The sequence below is a fragment of the Anomaloglossus baeobatrachus genome, chromosome 3 (assembly GCF_048569485.1).
Source record: "Anomaloglossus baeobatrachus isolate aAnoBae1 chromosome 3, aAnoBae1.hap1, whole genome shotgun sequence".
In the NCBI taxonomy this organism is placed as follows: domain Eukaryota; kingdom Metazoa; phylum Chordata; class Amphibia; order Anura; family Aromobatidae; genus Anomaloglossus; species Anomaloglossus baeobatrachus.
In genome coordinates, this window is record NC_134355.1 from 163,415,171 (window position 1) to 163,434,558 (window position 19,388).

General features: G+C 45.4%; 1 protein-coding gene across 1 annotated transcript in view; it reads left to right on the plus strand.

Moving 5' to 3' along the window:
* The first annotated feature begins 1,383 nt into the window (after positions 1-1,383).
* Positions 1,384-19,388, plus strand: part of MYCT1 (MYC target 1) — an 87,004-nt gene continuing 68,999 nt past the window's right edge. The window contains exon 1 of the mRNA XM_075338164.1: positions 1,384-1,587. Coding sequence (XP_075194279.1) covers positions 1,497-1,587 — 91 coding nt within the window. The 5' untranslated portion in view covers positions 1,384-1,496. The remainder of the gene's footprint in view (positions 1,588-19,388) is intronic.

Below are 19,388 nucleotides of genomic sequence, written 5' to 3' on the forward strand. Positions count from 1 at the left end.
TTCACTCCTCAGACTCGACTCTCTTCCTACTGACAACCCTGACCTCCCCTCCCCAACCCCCCAGGTGGGCGACTCTATTCCACTCAAGCCGTCCACTGGTGTGTTTGGTGGGTGTGGTGCAGGGTGTATCTAGGATTTCATTAGCTGATGTATGCAACACCATGTAGTTAGGGACCCTGAACCAAGGAGGAGGTGGATATTGCACGGGAGGGCAGATTGTGCAATACCCTGTGACGAACTGATAGTCCAGGGGCGTCACAGTTGCATTTTTTTTCTTTGAAGAGTTTGTTGCAGAAAGAAATCTGCAGCATGTCAATTCTTTCTGTATTTTTTCCAGCGTCTGATATAATCCACTGCAGTGCTCGATCACTGCATTGGATTATATGTCAGTGTTGCACTCACAGCACTGACACATCACCTCACACACACACCATCCAGCATGGTGTGTGAGGCACTCCATAGCTCACTAACCTGGGGTCATGATGGTGATGACCCAGGATTACCATGGCAGCGATCGGGTCCCAGTGATTGCGATACAGGGACCCGATCATTATGGAGAGGTAAGCGATTCCTCTCCCTGCCTCCTTAATGCTGCATTGATCACAGCATTCAGGGGGTTAAATTATTAAATTACTGGAAGCGGTGTGGGCACTGCTCCGGGCAGTGATAACTGCGTCCCAACTTTAACATCAGCCAGAGAGTTGACGGTGATCGTTGGGGTACAGCGTCTGAACCCCCTTGATCACTATGATTAAAAAAAACACAAAAAAAGGAAAAAACACGTGAAAAAATGCGCAAACGTAATAAAAAAATTGTGCATTTTTTCAGCTGCTTTCTACTTGCCAAATATGCTTTTTATGTGCATATAAGATGCACACAAAAAAGCAATGTGTACACATAGCCTTATTCTGAATTATAGTTAGTGACATATGAGATAAAATCTGTAAGGAGATGTGATAAGAAAGAGATTTGTGGGAAAACTGGAATATACAGTAAACTAAGCAAGCTGGTTATTTCAGGAATGGAAAGCTATATGTCATCTATTGTAAACTTTCACACTGACTGAGTTCCTTCATCTCATTTACTCAATCTCACTACAGTTCTGAGGACCACTTCATACAGCCATGTGCTGAGGGACCCTCACAGATTGTAGCCTGTTGTTGACTGGCTAAAGAAGTACAGTAAGTATAAGCCCAGCACATTTGAGAATGCCATGGAATTGTGCATTGTTTAGAGTCAATTCAGTGCAACTGGGGAAATGACGAGAAGGAAATTGTTCCATGTCTCAGGAACCGTGTGGTGTCCTGAGATAAGAAGTGGCTTGTTCGCTATGAGTATAAATGCAGGAAATGTGCTACACTCATGTTTCCTTTGACAACCAAAGTGGACAAGGGATGTAGACTAACTCACTCAGTCTGCCACTGAAACATACTCACATTCTCAATCCTTGCATGATTGACTTGGACCTACCGGTAAGACAGTAGAGGACGTTGGATATGGGTAACATCACAGTTCATCAGAACTTTACGTGTTATGCAGAGCCGAACAACATGACGTGCTTCACGACACTGCCAGACAACTTTGTTGGTAAGAGCCTGATATCAAATTGAACATTTATAGCTGCTAGAATTTCAAGTGATGAGATTTTGTCTTTTACTTGCTGGTGTTAAGCTTATTATTGTATCAAACACAGATTATAGTTTGACAGAAAAGAAAATGATACAGTTCATGTAACTACTTTGACTTACCTGGACTGATTTTACTTTACTGTATATTCTTGTGTCCATAGTTTCCTACTGTTACCTGCTCAACGACTGTCTGCATCATTGATCTTCAACATGTTCTTTTCATTGAAAAAAACGACCCATAATATTGTGATAATAATAATAATAATAATAATAATAATAAAAAAAAATGTCAGTAAATACTAATTGAATAATAAAAATAATAATAATGTCAGTAACTACTAATTTATTGATAATAATAATAATAATAATAATAATAATAATAATAATAATAATAATAATAATAATAATAATAATTATTATTATTATTATTATTATTATTATTATTATTATTATTATTATTATTATTATTATAATTATTATTATGATATTTGTGTGCAGCAATTAAATATTTTATTATTATAGTATTTTTCTTAGTTTATATTTTGTAAACAATTTTCCATGATTTGGAAAACTGCTACTTCCTTATTGCAACATATATTATTTGAGCAACACAACATTTTCATTAATCTTTTGTTGTACATACCTGAAACATATATAAGGGGTTAAGTCTAACACCATCATTTTTGTAACTAGAAAGTACTTATATTCTTCGGGGTTTATTCTCACTTTGTATATTTGTTGCAGAAATTCATGCACATGCTCAAGGAAAAGCTTGTTTAGTTGTAGGATTTTCCTAAAGCAATGTCTGTATTCCATCTCATATGGGTTATCTAAAAAATGGCACATATAAGGCATGCTGTGATAAACCCCCCCACACACAGAAAAAAACAAACAGTAATCAGATCGCGCACACACATCAGATCGCATATACAAATCGCACACACACTCACCATTTCCAGTGATACCGATTGCTTCCGGCCAGCAGAGGATCCTGGGACACAGTGCAGTGGAGCGCGAGGACCTGCGGGTGGAATGCATCGATGCGTTCCACTGCTGGGTCCTCCATGCATTCCACCCACAGGTCCTCGCAGTCCATTGCACTGCGCTTCAGGTCCTTATGCCAGCTGGAAGCAATCTGTATCATGGTGAATGTGTGTGTGTGCGATCTGATGAGTGTGTATGCAATCTGATGTGTGTATGTGAAATCTGATATGTCTGCAATCTGATGTGTGTGTGCGACCTGATCTGTGTAGGTGTGCGGTATGATTGTGTGTGTGATCTGATGTGTGTGCGATCTGATGTGTGATTGTGTGTGTGTGTATAATCTGATGTGTGTGCAATCTGATGTGTTTGCGATCTAATGTGTGTGTGTGATCAGATGTGTGTGTGATCTTATGTGTGTAGGTGTGCGATCTGATGTGTGTGCAATCTGATATGTGTAGGTGTGCGATCTGATGTGTGTGTGCGATCTGATGTGTGTGTGTGCGATCTGATGTGTGTGTGCGATCTGATGTGTGTGTGCGATCTGATGTGTGTGTGCGATCTGATGTTTGTGTGCGATCTGATGTGTGTGTGCGATCTGATGTGTGTGTGCGATCTGATGTGTGTGCAAGTGTAATCTGATGTGTGTGTGCGATCTGATTTGTGTGTGTGCGATCTGATGTGTGTGTGCGATCTGATGTGTGTGTGCGATCTGATGTGTGTGTGCGATCTGATGTTTGTGTGCGATCTGATGTGTGTGTGCGATCTGATGTGTGTGTGCGATCTGATGTGTGTGTGCGATCTGATGTTTGTGTGCGATCTGATGTGTGTGTGCGATCTGATGTGTGTGTGCGATCTGATGTGTGTGCAAGTGTGATCTGATGTGTGTGTGCAATCTGATGTGTGTGTGTGATCTGATGTGTGTGTGCGATCTGATGTGTGTGTGCGATCTGATGTTTGTGTGCGATCTGATGTGTGTGTGCGATCTGATGTGTGTGTGCGATCTGATGTGTGTGCAAGTGTGATCTGATGTGTGTGTGCGATCTGATTTGTGTGTGTGCGATCTGATGTGTGTGTGCGATCTGATGTGTGTGTGCGATCTGATGTGTGTGCGATCTAATGTGTTTGTGTGATCTGATGTGTGTGTGCGATCAGATGTGTGTGTGCGATCTGATGTGTGTGTGCGATCTGATGTGTGTGCAAGTGTGATCTGATGTGTGTGTGCAATCTGATGTGTGTGTGCGATCTGATGTGTGTGTGCGATCTGATGTGTGTGTGCGATCTGATGTTTGTGTGCGATCTGATGTGTGTGTGCGACCTGATGTGTGTGTGCGATCTGATGTGTGTGCAAGTGTGATCTGATGTGTGTGTGCGATCTGATTTGAGTGTGTGCGATCTGATGTGTGTGTGCGATCTGATGTGTGTGCGATCTGATGTGTGTGCGATCTAATGTGTTTGTGTGATCTGATGTGTGTGTGCGATCAGATGTGTGTGTGCGATCTGATGTGTGTGTGCGATCTGATGTGTGTGTGCGATCTGATGTGTGTGCGATCTAATGTGTTTGTGTGATCTGATGTGTGTGTGCGATCAGATGTGTGTGTGCGATCTGATGTGTGTGTGCGATCTGATGTGTGTGTGCGATCTGATGTGTGTGTGCGATCTGATGTTTGTGTGCGATCTGATGTGTGTATGTGATCTGATGTGTGTGCGTGTGATCCATTGCAAGTCCTCCTGATCAGCGTCTGATGAGTATGATCGCAGAGTTTTCTCTCTTCTTTCTTCTGGGGGTGTCCGCTGTCTATAATGACGTGTCCTGCAGTATTCTTTAACTTTTTTTAGCAGCATGGACACTTCATTATTGAACCATGACTAGGGCTTATTTTCAGGGCATGTCTTATATTTAAGTCTTATGCCGAAAATGCTGAAAATTCCTGCTAGGGCTTATTTTCGGGGGAAATATGGTATGAGAAAATGACAATGTTACTTTAATATTATTATTTTTTTGTAAAAAATATACAATTGATTTAATACTTTTTCCAACTCAAACATTTTATTCATCTTTTTTATACTTGTATTATTAGGTATTTGAATGTTCTGTTAAAATCAAATGTTGCACATTTTTACAAATGCACGCTAAAAATAATTTCCTCCATTTGTCATGTAAAGTAAAATTGAATCTTCTATTGTCAGCTCTTTTCTGGTGCTTGAGAACTAGATTGATGGCTTATAAGATAATGTAAGAGACTAAAGCAGGCTTTACACGCTACGATATCGTTAATGAATTATCGTCGGGGTCACGGTGTTTGTGACACACATCCGGCGTCATTAACGATATTGCAGTGTGTGACACTTATGAGCGACCTTAAACGATCGCAAAAGCGGTCAAAATCATTTGCTGCGGAGAGGTAGTCCTGAAACAAAAAATCGTTTTCTGCTTATTAGCGATGTTGTTCCTCGTTCCTGCGGCAGCACACATTGCTATGTGTGACACCGCAGGAGTGACGAACATGTCCTTACCTGCCTCCACCGGCAATGCGGAAGGAAGGAGGTGGGCGGGATGTTACGTCCCGCTCATCTCCGCCCCTCTGCTTCTATTGGACGTCTGCTGTGTGACGTCGCTGTGACGCCGCACGAACTGCCCCCTTACAAAGGAGGCGGTTCGCCGGCCAGAGCGACGTCGCTGACAAGGTATGTGCGTGTGACGCTGCTGTAGCGATAATGTTTGCTATGGCAGCGATCACCACATATCGGCCGTACAACGGGGTCGGGTGCTATCGCGCTTGACATCGCCAGCAAATGCTAGCGATGTCGCAGCGTGTAAAGCCCGCTTAACCCCTGGCTGCATGATTGGCATAGTCTTGGTTAGAGTAACATAGTACAATTGAATGACTAGAATGATGCTGATATATCACTAATAAATTAAATGATTAAGACTAAGGAAATTGTAACCTTTTTCCCCAAAGCGCTTCTTTAAAGGGGTTGGGGTACAAGTCTGCAGCAGGGTTTCCAAGTTGTTTTTTTTTTGATAGCTTATCAAAAAATCACGAACATACAATATTTCTTATGGAAACATTGGAGAACCATAATAAATGATTATGAATAGAAGTGATACATGTTTTCAGCTCATCATTCTGATACGAAGACATTAGCAATACTGACTGTAAACTGTAAAATGATGATCATTACAGTCAAAATACTTTTGTATACTTTTTTATGCTTCAAAACATCACAGAAGTCTCACTTTTTATGGATAGGGCAAAATAGTGCACTATTATTATGGACTGTCGTGACATTTCTGAACAGTTGGCAACCTAGGCCTACAGTCACTCTGTGTGACCATCACATCACGCAAGGCACACTGTCAGGATTCTCCAGTGCCAGACGGGGGCGGTCATGTGTTATGTACATAATTCTGTCCGACGACACATATCTAGCCTTGCTCAATTCTCTTGTATTGAGTGAGGCCAGGCACATATAGTTGGCATGTGACTAACCGCATGTATGCAATCACATACTCCTCCCAACACTGGAGAATCCTGACAGTACATGCACTGCACGCCGTGAGGATTCGCAAGTCTGTGGTCACATAGACTAAAGACTTGCGCCACAAGGTTGGATACCCACTTAAAAGAAAAAATGTTGCTTGCCATAAAAATGTAAACATTTAACCTGGTCAGTATGCCACTGTATGCTTTTTTCGGCTTAGATCTCTTTTTTTCTGTGTCTCACCATTTAAATATGCCCCTTCTTCCCTGTATATAAATCTAGTCTTGTTAATCATGGGGGTGTGATCCTCAATTTGTTTCTGTGGGAGTCTTTATAAGTATTACACTTCCTTGGCTAACAAGATAGATATATGTACAAGGAACAGTAGGCCTTATCTTAGTGATGGAGAGGCCAAAGGACTATAAAAAAAACCCCAAAAGAGCACAGTCATTTAGACCAGGTAAAGAAAATAACATACAGTATGTATGGCACGTATCAGGAAATGTATAGTAGTTCTGTAATTTCAGAATAATTTGTGGGACATTTTTGTTTATTAATTATTAGAACTTTTCTTTACTAAACTAAAGATTCACAAAAACTTACTTTTTTTACTATTATCCTGAAGATTCATTTTTAGCCAGTGTCTACTGCTGGATAGGCAAAATATCAGACTGTTGATGGCAGGTCATTGGCCCAGAATTTATATTTTCCGGTTCTCTAGATGACGTTTTTTGAGAAAACTTTCATTTGCTGCAGTAATTCAAAGAATATTTATGTTCTAGAAAGGTGGAGTTTTATGTGGAATGCAGGACATTGTAGAAGTGTGTGATTTTGTATTGTTCTGTAATGTATTTGTTAACCTTTAGCATCATTTTTTTATGATTCTGCTTAAACAGGATGCTTAATATGAGTGTGGTTTGTATTGGAGGAAACCAGGGAATTAAAACAAATACTTGTGTGTAGAACCTAGAATTCTTATTATAGGAGAGCACGTCTCCATAGTCTTACCACAATGAAAAATAGATATTTACCCAATGACTTTGGAGAAAAGAGCCATAGTAACTTGTGAAGGCCTGTTAAAACAAAAAAGCTCATATACATAGCCATATAATGGATCCCTGCTACACAAGTCTACATTACTGCATCCATAGATTAAGGACAATACCTACAACAAACCTAATAGATCATATAAAGAGTAAGTAGTTATTAAGCTATAAAAACCTACAAAAATAGTAGCTAACTACTCAGAAAAGATTATACCATACTTCAATTTATTTAGAGCAGGGGTGGCGAGCCTCCGGCCTCATGGGACCACAATTCTTGGGGGCAGCTGCATCTTGCTGGCTACCGGTCCTTTAAACACCACACACAGCATTCAATGATGAGTGTGGCTATAAATACATCCTCACACTGGACAGTGGCAGCGTGAGGATGTACTTTGTAGGCAGGGTAGGCATGCAATGAGCTCCAGTCCCACAGAAGTAGAGCGGCTGTCCCAGCGCCACCAATACTGTTTGTGCTACCAGTGTCCCCAGGTCTGTCTATGCCCCCCAGCATCCTCCAGCTGTCTGTGTCCCTACAGCGTCCATAGGTCTGTCTGTGCCTCCCCAGCATCGCCAGGTATGTCTGTGCCCCACCCAGCATCTTCAGCTCTGTCTGTGCCCCCCCAGCATTTCCAGGGCTGTCTGTGCCCTCCAGTGTGCCGAGGTCTGTCTGTGAACCCCCAGCATCCCCAGGTCTGTCTGTACCCCCTTCAGCACCCACAGGTCTGTCTGTGTCCACCAGGGTTTCCAGGTCTGTCTGTGAACTCCCAAAGCATTCACAGAGATGTTTCTGCCCTCCCTAGAGTTGTCTGTGCCCCCCCACTCAGTGTTCCCAGAGTTGCCTGTGCCTCTCATCATCCCCAGGGCTGTCTTTGGCCCCGAGCTGTCTGTGCCCCCCCAGCTACTTATATATCCTCAGTGATATATGTGCCCCTCCTGTGATGTATAGGCCCCAGCCTCTCCCGTGATGTATATGCCCCAGCCCCTCCTGGAATGTATATGCTCCCAGCATTTCATGTGATATATATGCTGCCAGCATCTCCTGTGATGTATATGCCCAGCCCCTCTTTTAATGTATATGCCCCCAGTCCTTCCTGTGATGTATATGTCCTAGGCCCTCCTATGATGTATATGCCCTATCACCTCCTGTGAGGTATGTGTCCCCAACCTCTCCTGTGATATATACTGTATATCCTAAGCCCTCCTGTGATGTATATGCCCGATCACCTTCTGTGATATATATGCCCCCAGCATCTTCTGTGATATATATGTTTTCAGCATCTCCTGTTATGTATGTCCCCATAGCATTTCCTATATACAGAAGTTCTAGTTGACACAAACGTGAAAAAGCAGATTGGAGAAGCAACAAGATATATTACATAATATAACAGACATACGAAAGAGCACCAGCACAAGTCACAATGGTAGGGGGGAGTTAATTGTTTGACCAAACATAGCAGGGTATTTTTCAAGATAATATTTTGGTGCGGATCCCAATGATGATAGAAATTTTCAAATGGCCCCAGCAGAAAAAAGGTTTGCCACCTCTGATTTAGAGTACACAGTGCCTTCCACAAATATTCTCTTCCCATGGCATTTTACCTATTTTTTTTTACATTACAACCTGTATTTAAATATTTTTGTAATCTGAAATGCGTGTGATGCAACAGCACTAAATAGTTGGGGAAATGAAGTGAGAAAAGTATAGGCAAAATTTAAATTTATGGGATAAAATAAACAAAAATCGCCATGTGCATATTCTAATGCCCATACTGCCATCCCCATGCTGTCCTGTCCCCTCTCCCCAGGCAAGGATGCCGACACTCTCACCCTCCCGCCTTCTTAATTGTGGATGCTCTGTCCCCGGCTCATGCTGCTGTCTCTCAGGGTCTGCACACACCACACAGGCTTCCTGGGAATGCCCGTAGGGTCTACATGTGGACACACCCTTTTTCTTAAAGGGCCAGTACACCCTGACCCAGAAGTGCCTCTCAGCTTTGCTGAGAGACGTCAGGTGTTTAAGGCCCTTTTGCCTTAAGGGAGGTGCCTGGGCAACAAGTTCTATACTTTGATAGTTCTCAGGTCTCTTTGCGTGCTACTGCTGCTGTTACTGTGTTGTGTGTGCTGTTTCTAATTTCTATATGTGTTTCAGTGCATTACAAGTCCACTACTGCAACTATCCACACTGGTTGCTTCCACTATATCTGCTACTGCAAGTATACACGCTGGCTGACTACGATGATATTTGCTGTCACTACTACAAGTATCCACGATACCCGCTTCTACTGTATCCATCCATCCTGGCTGAATCCTTGACACTGGCCACTACTGCTTCTTTTACAACTAGAGACTGTGTGTATCCATGGCGCCAGATGCCGAGGTATCTTTGAACCCCTGGGGCTGCCCTCTGTTGGCTACATACCAGCGTGTGACCCTATCGCCACCTCCGGTGGCTTCAGTGAAGATTCAGTGGCACATCCAGTGTGCTCCTGCAGGTCAGTGATTGGTACCTTTGGTGCAGTGGATCCACTAATTCCCTGCTTACCTGGCAGGCATTATATATGTATTCACCTTTTTTGCTATGAAGCCCTAAAAATTTGTGGTGCAAGCAATTACCTTCATAAATTACATGCTTCGTGAAAGGAGGCCATCTATGTGCAATCTAAATGTCATATGGTCTGTCAGAATATACACACCATTTCTGAAAGGCTACAGAGGCTGAAAAACATTAAGCAAGAGAGACCACTAATCGAACAACACCATGAAGACCAAGGAGATCTCCAAACAAGTCCTATACAAAGTTGTTGAGAAGTACAAGTCAGGGTTGGGTTCTAAAAATATATCCCAATCTTTTCGATAATCCACCAAAGCACCATCAAATTCATTAGCATCAAATGGAAAGAACATGGTAACACAACAAACCTGCCAAGAGAGGACCATTTATCAAAAGTCTCAGCCCTAGCAGGGAGGGCATTAATCAGAGAGGCAGCATAGAGACCAAAGGAAACCCTGAAGGAACTGCAGAGTTCCCAAGCAGAGATTAGAGTATTTGTCCATATGACCACAATAAACCACACACACTCCATAGAGCTGCCCTTTATGAAAGAGTGGCCAGAAAAAGACATTTACTTACAGCGAAAAATTGGAGGGCTCATTTTGATTTTGCCAAAATGTGGGAGACTCCCCAATTGTGTGGAGGAAGGTGCTGGGGTCAGATGAGACCAAAATTTAACTTTTTGGTCACCAGGGTTAATGCTATGTCTGGCGCCTAAACAACATAGCTCATCAACCTAAGAACACAATCCCTACAGTGAAACATGGTGGTGGCAGCATAATGCTGTGGGGATGCTTTTTAGTAGCAGGGAGAGGGAAAATGGTCAGAGCTGAGGGGAAGATGGATTATGCAAAATACAGGGATATTCTTGAGCAAAACCTGTTTCAGTCTGTCAGTGGTTTTAAGGTCCAGTCACACTAAGTAACTTACCAGCGATCCCAACAACGATAGGGATCGCTGGTAAGTTGCTAGCAGGTTGCTGGTGAGATGTCACACTGCGACGCTCCAGCGATCCCACCAGCAACCTGACCTGGCAGGGATCGCTGGAGCGTGGCTACACGAGTTGCTGGTGAGCTCACCAGCAACCAGTGTCCAGCCCCCAGCGCCGCGTGGAAGATGCTGCGCTTGGTAACTAAGGTAAATATCGGGTAACCAACCCGATATTTACCTTGGTTACCAGCGCACGGAGCTACACATGCAGAGAGCAGGGAGCAGCGCACACTGAGCGCTGGCTCCCTGCTCTCCTAGTTACAGCACACATCGGGTTAATTACCCGATGTGTGCTGCAGCTACACGTGCAGAGAGCAGGGAGCAGCGCACAATGCTTAGCGCTGGCTCCTTGCTCTCCTAGTTACAGCACACATCGGGTTAATTACCCGATGTGTGCTTCAGCTAAATGTGCACAGAGCAGGGAGCAGCGCACAATGCTTAGCGCTGGCTCCTTGCTCTCATAGCTACAGCATACATCGGGTTAATTAACCCGATGTGTCCTGCAGCTACATGTGCACAGAGCAGGAGCCGGCACTGACAGTGAGAGCGGCGGAGGCTGGTAACAAAGGTAAATATCGGGTAACCAAGGACAGGGCTTCTTGGTTACCCGATATTTACTGTTGTTACCAGCCTCCGCAGAAGCCGGCTCCTGCTGCCTGCACATTTAGTTGTTGCTGTCTCGCTGTCACACACAGCGATCTGTGCTTCACAGCGAGACAGCAACAACTAAAAAATGGCCCAGGACATTCAGCAACAACCAACGACCTCACAGCAGGGGCCAGGTTGTTGCTGGATGTCACACACAGCGACATCGCTAGCAACGTCACAAAAGTTGTTCGTTAGCAGCGATGTTGCTAGCGATGTTGCTTAGTGTGACGGGGCCTTTAGACTGGGGCAGTGGTTTACCTTCCATGAAGACAATGACCCAAAGCATACTGCTAAAGCAACACTTGAGGGGTTTAATTAAATGTGTAAATGTATTGGTGTGGCCTAGTCAAAGCTAAGATCTTAATCCAATTGTGAATCTGTTGTCAGACTTGAAGATTGCTGTTCACCAGAGGAACCTATCTAACTTGAAGGAGCTGGGACAGTTTTGCCTTCAGGAATGGGCAAAAATCGCAGTGTCAAGATGTGGAAAGCTCATAGCAACTTATCCAAAGTAACTTGCAGCTGTAACTGCTGCAAAAAGAGGTTCTACAAGTACTGACTTTAGGGGATGAATAGTTATGCACATAGAAGTTTTTAGTTATTTTGTTCTATTTGTTATTTGTTTCACAATAAAATGAAATCCAAATGTTCACAGTTGTTTGTATATTCTTTACATGATGCAAACCCACAATAAACTCTCAGCTTGTGAGGTAGCAAAAGAAGAAAGATGCCAAGGGGCTGAATACTTTCATAAGGCACTGTACAAAAAGTGCCAAAATTTACATTTACAAAATTTAAGAAAGCAAAATACAGGAAAAAAAATCATATCATATACAAGTATATGCATAAAAAGATGTATATATGGTCAAAAATATTCAATATTAAATAAAGTGGCTGTTCAAGAGACAATGTGTATATATGGTCCAGGCTGAATATGTGGACTAATGAGGTGTGGATTGTATGGCTGTGTAGGTGGCATGTTACCGTTGGCTTTAGCTGGCGAGGACCAGATGATGACTTGCTTTCACAAGGAGATCACTGGTTCAGTTTCAACAATAACCCTTTACTTAATGGTTTTTCAATCACAACTTTACACAAAAGATAGCGGGCCATAACTTCCAGGTTGTTCCAGTTTTTCAACACATCTTCAGACACATTCTCAGCTTTCTCTGCGTTGTTCCCTATCTCACTGGTCTTATGAATCCTGGCACAACCCAGCCAAGCAAATCAGTCTAATCCATGACAGTCACCTTCCCTTTCCAAGGCTACACCTCTTTTGTCTTTCAAGAGGAATGAAAAACAGGGATTTTGATCACTATGGCCATAGTAGCCTTATGCTGCCATATCATATCTCTTCTCCTCATAGAGGAGGGGGTTAAGGGTCCTAGAAGTGTCAGAAAAGAGCCTTGTGCTGTCAAATGCTTGGGGAGACTCTGCCCGGGAAAGTCGACTCCGTTGACGTACTAGTCCATCCCAACCCGGTACCTTTGAGGCTTTGGACCTTGCCACTATAGTCCTGTGCTCCAGATCCTTCTGCCTGGGGGTCACTTTTTTAGAAGTTAGGTCTTTAGTTTCAGTATTATCTCACATTCTGTTTCTCGGTCAACACTTCAGGATCACGCTATCTCAATCTGGTCTCCTTTCTCCTTTTTGCTGCAGGTTACTGACTGCATATTGTCTTGACGACCTACAGACTATACATCCTTTTTGGTCATACAGTGAGTCTCCACTAACCTTCTAGAATAAGACCGTCTCTTTCTCTATAACCTCTACCTTTTGTGGGCTAGTCCCAACACTTTACTACATCTTACCCTACAGTCTGGCAACTACATAAAAAAAAGTGTTATACATTATACATTACATTAAATCACATCACGTGATAATACGATAACGTGATTGCTGTCTTTAGGGAAAGGAACATGACAGGATCCAGTGCACTGCCTTACATATATGTACATATAGTATTCCGTAGTGAGGTGCAGTGCAAATAATTAAATAAAGCTGTCAGATGCAAACATACCATGTATCAAAGGAGTAGTTTATCAGAGTTAAAAAGGATCCAGAAGTCTGATGTATGTTTCGCCTTTAGATTCCTCAAGGAGTGACAAATCGCTCTATTGCATGATATTGGGGGGTATTCACGTCTAGAATAATTTGTTTAATTTATAAGTGAGTACACTGCCTTTCAACAGCATCCTATGAAAGCAAATAAGTGCTTACAACTGTGACTCTCAATTTTAGGTACAAACACAAAATCTGATTGACTTATACATTTTTTATGTTCATGTGTCGCCCAGGGATAAGGGGGTACTCAGATCCGGGCCAAGGGGTCACATCTGTAGGTATCACGGTGGCATGACCCAGTCTGTGATCCCAGGCTCCACAGTAAAAAGGGGATTAGGTAAGGGAGATTGTCCGTGACGCTACCCGTGGGTTGCGGTGATGAGATGGTGGCACTGCCGCTGCCTCTGGGGACCGTGCCCGGGACTGGTGGTGTGGGGCAGCAAGGTGGAATCCCCTCCACGGGTAGGGGAGGTGTAGTCCCGGGGCCCATTTGGGAGTTGTGGTGGTGGCAGGGATTGCAGGGAGCAGGGAACTCACAGTTCAGTTGTCTTGGTGTTGGATGAAGCTGAGCTCATGTGGAGGGTCAAGAACCACACAGTCTTTCTGTAAACTAAATTGCCGGTGACCGGGAGCCTTTTGGAGGGGTATGCTGGTCCCACACACGGTACAAGAAGCAGGGCCCTCTCTGTCTCTCCTGCACTCCAGCTATGAGTCACCTTCTCCGTTTCGGATGGGGGAAGTCCTCCCTCTGCACAAGTCCAGGGTCCCTGGCACACTACCGGCGGGCCTCTACCCTGCCCCGGTCCACTGTGGGTACTCCTGAGCCTACTCTCCACTTAAGCTCCAAGACTCTGCCTTTTCCTTGCTCCACTTCCCCAGCAGCACAAGAGCTGCAGCCCTTGTCTGCTTTCCTTCCTCTCTCCTTCCATACTGACTGACTCAACTCCTCCCCTCCTGCTCTTTTTGTTACACAGGGGGGAGGGGGCGGCTGCCCCACTGTACCAGTGTGAGATCAGGTGGCACCAAGGAGGTTTAACTTTTTCTGTGACTACCTGGCTGGCCAGGGCGTCACATTCCCCCTTGGTAAAACACAGACCGTCCGCGGGCTGTCCGGACACTGACGAGTTTTTATTTTAACGGGAAAAAGAAAAAGTTAACACATTACAACCATACATCTTCCCACATCGGGAGGTACGTTTTCTTAACCCTTTAACTATCCTGCCACCCCCCACCTGCTGTGCAGTTGGCATCCTCCGGGAACTTGAGGACGTTCAACAGGGGTGACAGTCCATAAAACAGTCAACTTTGAACTTTAAACTTGCGGGTAGCCATCCATGTTCCGCTACTGCTGCCGCCACTCCCAGTACGGGGCACGGGTTCCATGCTCTGCCTCCTGCTCAGGAGCCAGGCCCACTCGGATGCCCTCGTCGCCAGCTACAACCGGCCTCGCTAACTGCCGAGGACCCCAACGCTCAGTGGCCTGCTCCTCCTCTCTGCAGGTGCACTCCCGCTGTTCCACAGCCGGGATGGGGTACCTGGTAGAGGCTGACTCCGCATCTGGGGCAGGCTTCCGGTCGGGTGTCGCCTCTGCTGTGGCCGGGCAGACTGCTGGAGCCGACGTCATCATCGTTGCAGCCGGGGCGGACTGCCAGAGCCGACGTCATCTCTGTTGCTGTTGCGGCCGGGTGGACTGCCGGGGCCGGGGATGACGTCATCAGGACTGCGGTCTGTCTTGTCCAGGAACGGAATTAGGCAAAGTCCTGGTGTCTCTGCCGTTACAGTCCTGGTTACATGTCGCAGACTCCGCCTTCTTGCTGCTCCCCCTTGGTACTCGGGAGCAGTCCTTCTAGCAACTTTTAAAGTTTTCCTTTCGCTTCCGGTCCTCCGGAGCATCACTTCCGCCCGCGTTCTGAGGCGGCGGAGTCTTTTTTTTCGCGCCCATCGCTCGGGGAAGAAGACGCTGGGCGGGAGATTTTCACGCCCAAAAATGGCGGCGAAGATGGTGACTTTCAAAAACTTTGCAGCGGAGCACCGCTGACAGTCCAGAACAAGGTGCACTTCCTCCAGGTAAGTGGATGGGTTCAATCCTGTTCGTGACGCCAATTTGTGTCGCTCAGGGATAAGTGGGTACTCAGATCCGGGCCAAGGGGTCACATCTGTAGGTATCACGGTGGCATGACCCAGTCTGTGATCCCAGGCTCCACAGTAAAAAGGGGATTAGGTAAGGGAGATTGTCCGTGACACCACCCGTGGGTTGCGGTGATGAGATGGTGCACTGCCGCTGCCTCTGGGGACCGTGCCCGGGACTGGTGGTGTGGGGCAGCAAGGTGGAATCCCCTCCACGGGTAGGTGAGGTGTAGTCCCGGGGTCCAATTGGGTGTTGTGGTGGTGGCAGGGATTGCAGGGAGCAGGGAACTCACAGTTCGGTTGTCTTGGTGTTGGATGAAGCTGAGCTCATGTGGAGGGTCAAGAACCACACAGTCTTTCTGTAAACCAAATTGCCGGTGACCGGGAACCTTTTGGAGGGGTGTGCTAGTCCCATACACGATACAAGAAGCAGGGCCCTCTCTGTCTCTCCTGCACTCCAGCTATGAGTCACCTTCTCCGTTTTGGTTGGGGGAAGTCCTCTCTCTGTACAAGTCCGGGGTCCCTGCCACACTACCCCTGATGACAATAATCCAATTGATGTAACGTGAAATGTATTGTGTTTCTGTGTAATATATGCTATAATAGCATTACTTATAGCAATGTAATAGGAATGTATAATGAAAAGTATAGTAATTTTTAAGATGTAGTAGTATTGATAATTTAATGTATGTGTATTAGGCCAAGGTGTAAAGCATGCAGTGTTGGTAAGGTATTATGACTGCATAGAACAGGGGGAAAGGTTAAGCTTGCCCAGCAACAAAATGCAGGGTCAGATTTAGTTAACAGTTGGCATTAGCCCACAGTGGGAGGGGCTGGAATGCAGAGAAATACAGTTGTTCCAGCTGGTTAATATGTTGTGGAGATCTTTAGAGAGCAGAAAAAGTACAAGGAGCAAGATCAGCAAAAAGAAGCCGTAAGTGGTGACAGTGATTCAGCACACAGGCAAATGAGTGAAACCTGCTAGAGAGAGACTTGAAAGGGAAGTGAGTCGAGTGTCCGCCAGATGTGGATGTACCTTAGAGAGGTAAAGGATCTGCCCAGTTGTGGACATGCAAAGAAGAGGGTAGTAAAGAAAACTCTGTTTTTACCAACTTGTCTGGCTTCCTCATCTTGGGCAAAAAGGGGTTTCCCGCCGCTCTGAGTGCGGCAGGGCTGAACCTGAAGATGTCCTCAGTAGCAATAGTACAGCCACTAACACACACCCATGATCCCCATCTTCTGTAGTGTGCCAGAACATGGAAAACAGATGCCTCATCCATGATCACTGCCCCGAGTTAGAGGGGAACTGTAGTTTTATACTTTGTTGGTTGCACTATGGGGACAGCATACTGTTTTCAGGCACTATGGGCTTATCATAATTTACTGAGGACACTCCTATCACTACACTGTATATTTGAGGTGAACTGTTAGGCAACTCACAGTGAGGGTATCATGTTTTTCGGGGGGTTGATTTTGGGGGGCATCAAATTCTATGAGGACCATGCAAGGGTATCGCTTAGACCACCATATAACGTGGCTGAGTGCTATCTAATGATTTATCAGATAGCACTGGCTCCAATGTTATACTGTGGAGCAGTGCCTATTAGCGTTTTATTTCTTATGCCAATTCGCCATGCGATAAATTCGCTGCATGCTGCGATTGGCAGCGTATCTTGGATCACATGCACCTATACAATTCTTTGGGTGATTTTAAAACATCAGACTGCACTGGGACATCATCTGAGTACAGTCCGATAAACACCGAGGCAGACAATGGAGAATATGGAGAAACTTAGCTCTATCTTCTTTAGACCTTCCCACCCTCACATGCAAGAGAATCGGATCACAATAAAATGATCACTTGGTCCACAATAGCAGCAGTTTGAGCTGAGTGTCATTCACAAATGTGACGCCCCTGGACTATCAGGTCGTCACAGGGTATTGTACAATCTGCCCTCTCGTGCAATATCCACATCCTTCTTGATTATGGGTCCCCAACTATATGGTGTTGCCTACAACAGCTAATAAAAATCCTAGGTACACTCTGCACCACACCCACCAGACACACCAGTGGACGGCCTGAGTGGAATAGGGTCGCCCCCTTGGGGGGTTGGTTAGGGGAGGTCAGGAGTGTCAGGAGAGAGGGAAGTAGTTTGGAAGTGAAGGAGAGAGGAGGTCAAGAGCAGGGCTCCTAGGAACTGTCTAGGTTGCAGACGGTGGTCTGGTCCTAGAGGAGCTGGATCCCCGGTCACAGGGGATCATCACAAGGGGCACGGAACTGTTGAGAAGGACAGGCAGTGGCCTTGTACCATCACCGGGCTGGGACCAGGGCACGATGGGGTACGTGGACCCTAGGTCAGGGAGTAGCTTCAGGCAACCTGACAATTTACCCGAAAAGAACGGAGCCTTCAAGATCCGCTCTCCACCCGCTCCAAAATCGGGGTACTAGCACAACGATGGGGATAGGACCTTCCACTAGAGCGGTCCAGAAAATTCCAAGCGTTAACCCTGAGAACAATCTCCCACAGTTAGCCATACTGGGGACCCGACTAGTTCCATAATACAGGGACCAACAGAGAAGTTGTGCCAGGAGGAAGGTCACGGATCACCAGGCAGCACCATTTGGGACGGGACCCAACCTAGCTCCCCTCAGCGGCAGCAGTATCCAGAACTTTGGATTAACCAGTTGTCGGTGTCAGCTAAATGGACTGAGTACGCAAGTGACCCCCTTCCCACCCAACGGCACTCCCCAGCTATCATCACCGAGTTCCGGGGCATTCCCCCTACCCATGGAGGGGTCTAACACCTGGCTGCCCCACTCCATCACCCCCGGGTACTCACAACTGCAGCGGTGGTACTCCACATTACCACATACCACGGGTTGCGTCACGAACTCTAACACTATCCCCTGTAAATACCCCCTTCATTTGAGTGGCCACACGACCCCCGAGTCCGGACACCCCTCGAGCCACCGCAGATCCGGATTCGAGCAGCCCGGCTGCTGACTCGGGGGGCGGCACACATACAACATCAGATTCTCTCCCATCGGATTCTATATGGCAGTGTGAATCTGGCCTTAGTTGGTGAGAAAACCAAGGGCAGAAATGGACTTTAAACGGAACTGCGCCTATTTGCTATTAACTTTTTCTTAGGGGAAGGGCAATCATGAGTTCTGCTGCAGCGCCATATGATTTCTATATATGTCCCTGCATACAGGATTTGATTATAACAAATCCAATATTATTAGGTAGCTCTCTTTGCAATTAAGGCCCCTTTCATGCATCAGTTTTTTGCCATCAGTCACAATCCGTTTTCTTGATGGATCTGTCGCAGATTGTGTCTAACCTGATGCGACGGATCAGACTAGCTGGGGACTAAATAATAAATTAGAGCATGCTCAGTTAAAAAAACGGAATCCGTTGCTGGATTCCATCATTTGACATATTAGAACGGATCCTACACCCATAGGTTTCCATTCTACCAAACGACGGATGGCGACGGATTCGTCGCCGTCCGTTTTTTCGACGTACACAAAAAACATTACTGTGGATGTCGTCTCTGTCCGACAGACAAACATTTTTTGATGGGTCCGTCGAATGACGGATGAAACATGAGGCCATGCGTCGCAATCCGTCGCTAATACAAGTCAATGAGAAATAAATGGATCCAGCGGCATCAGTCGCTCGATCTGTTTTTTTTCATAATTCGATGGATTGTGACTGATGGCAAAAAACTGATGTGTGAAAGGGGCCTTAGCCTCACATATACTTGAAAAAACAGTACTGGTGATATCATTGTTTTCCATCAGTGTGTATACGTACCAAAAACACGGACATGTGAAGGAGGCCTTATAAGCATGATGCATAT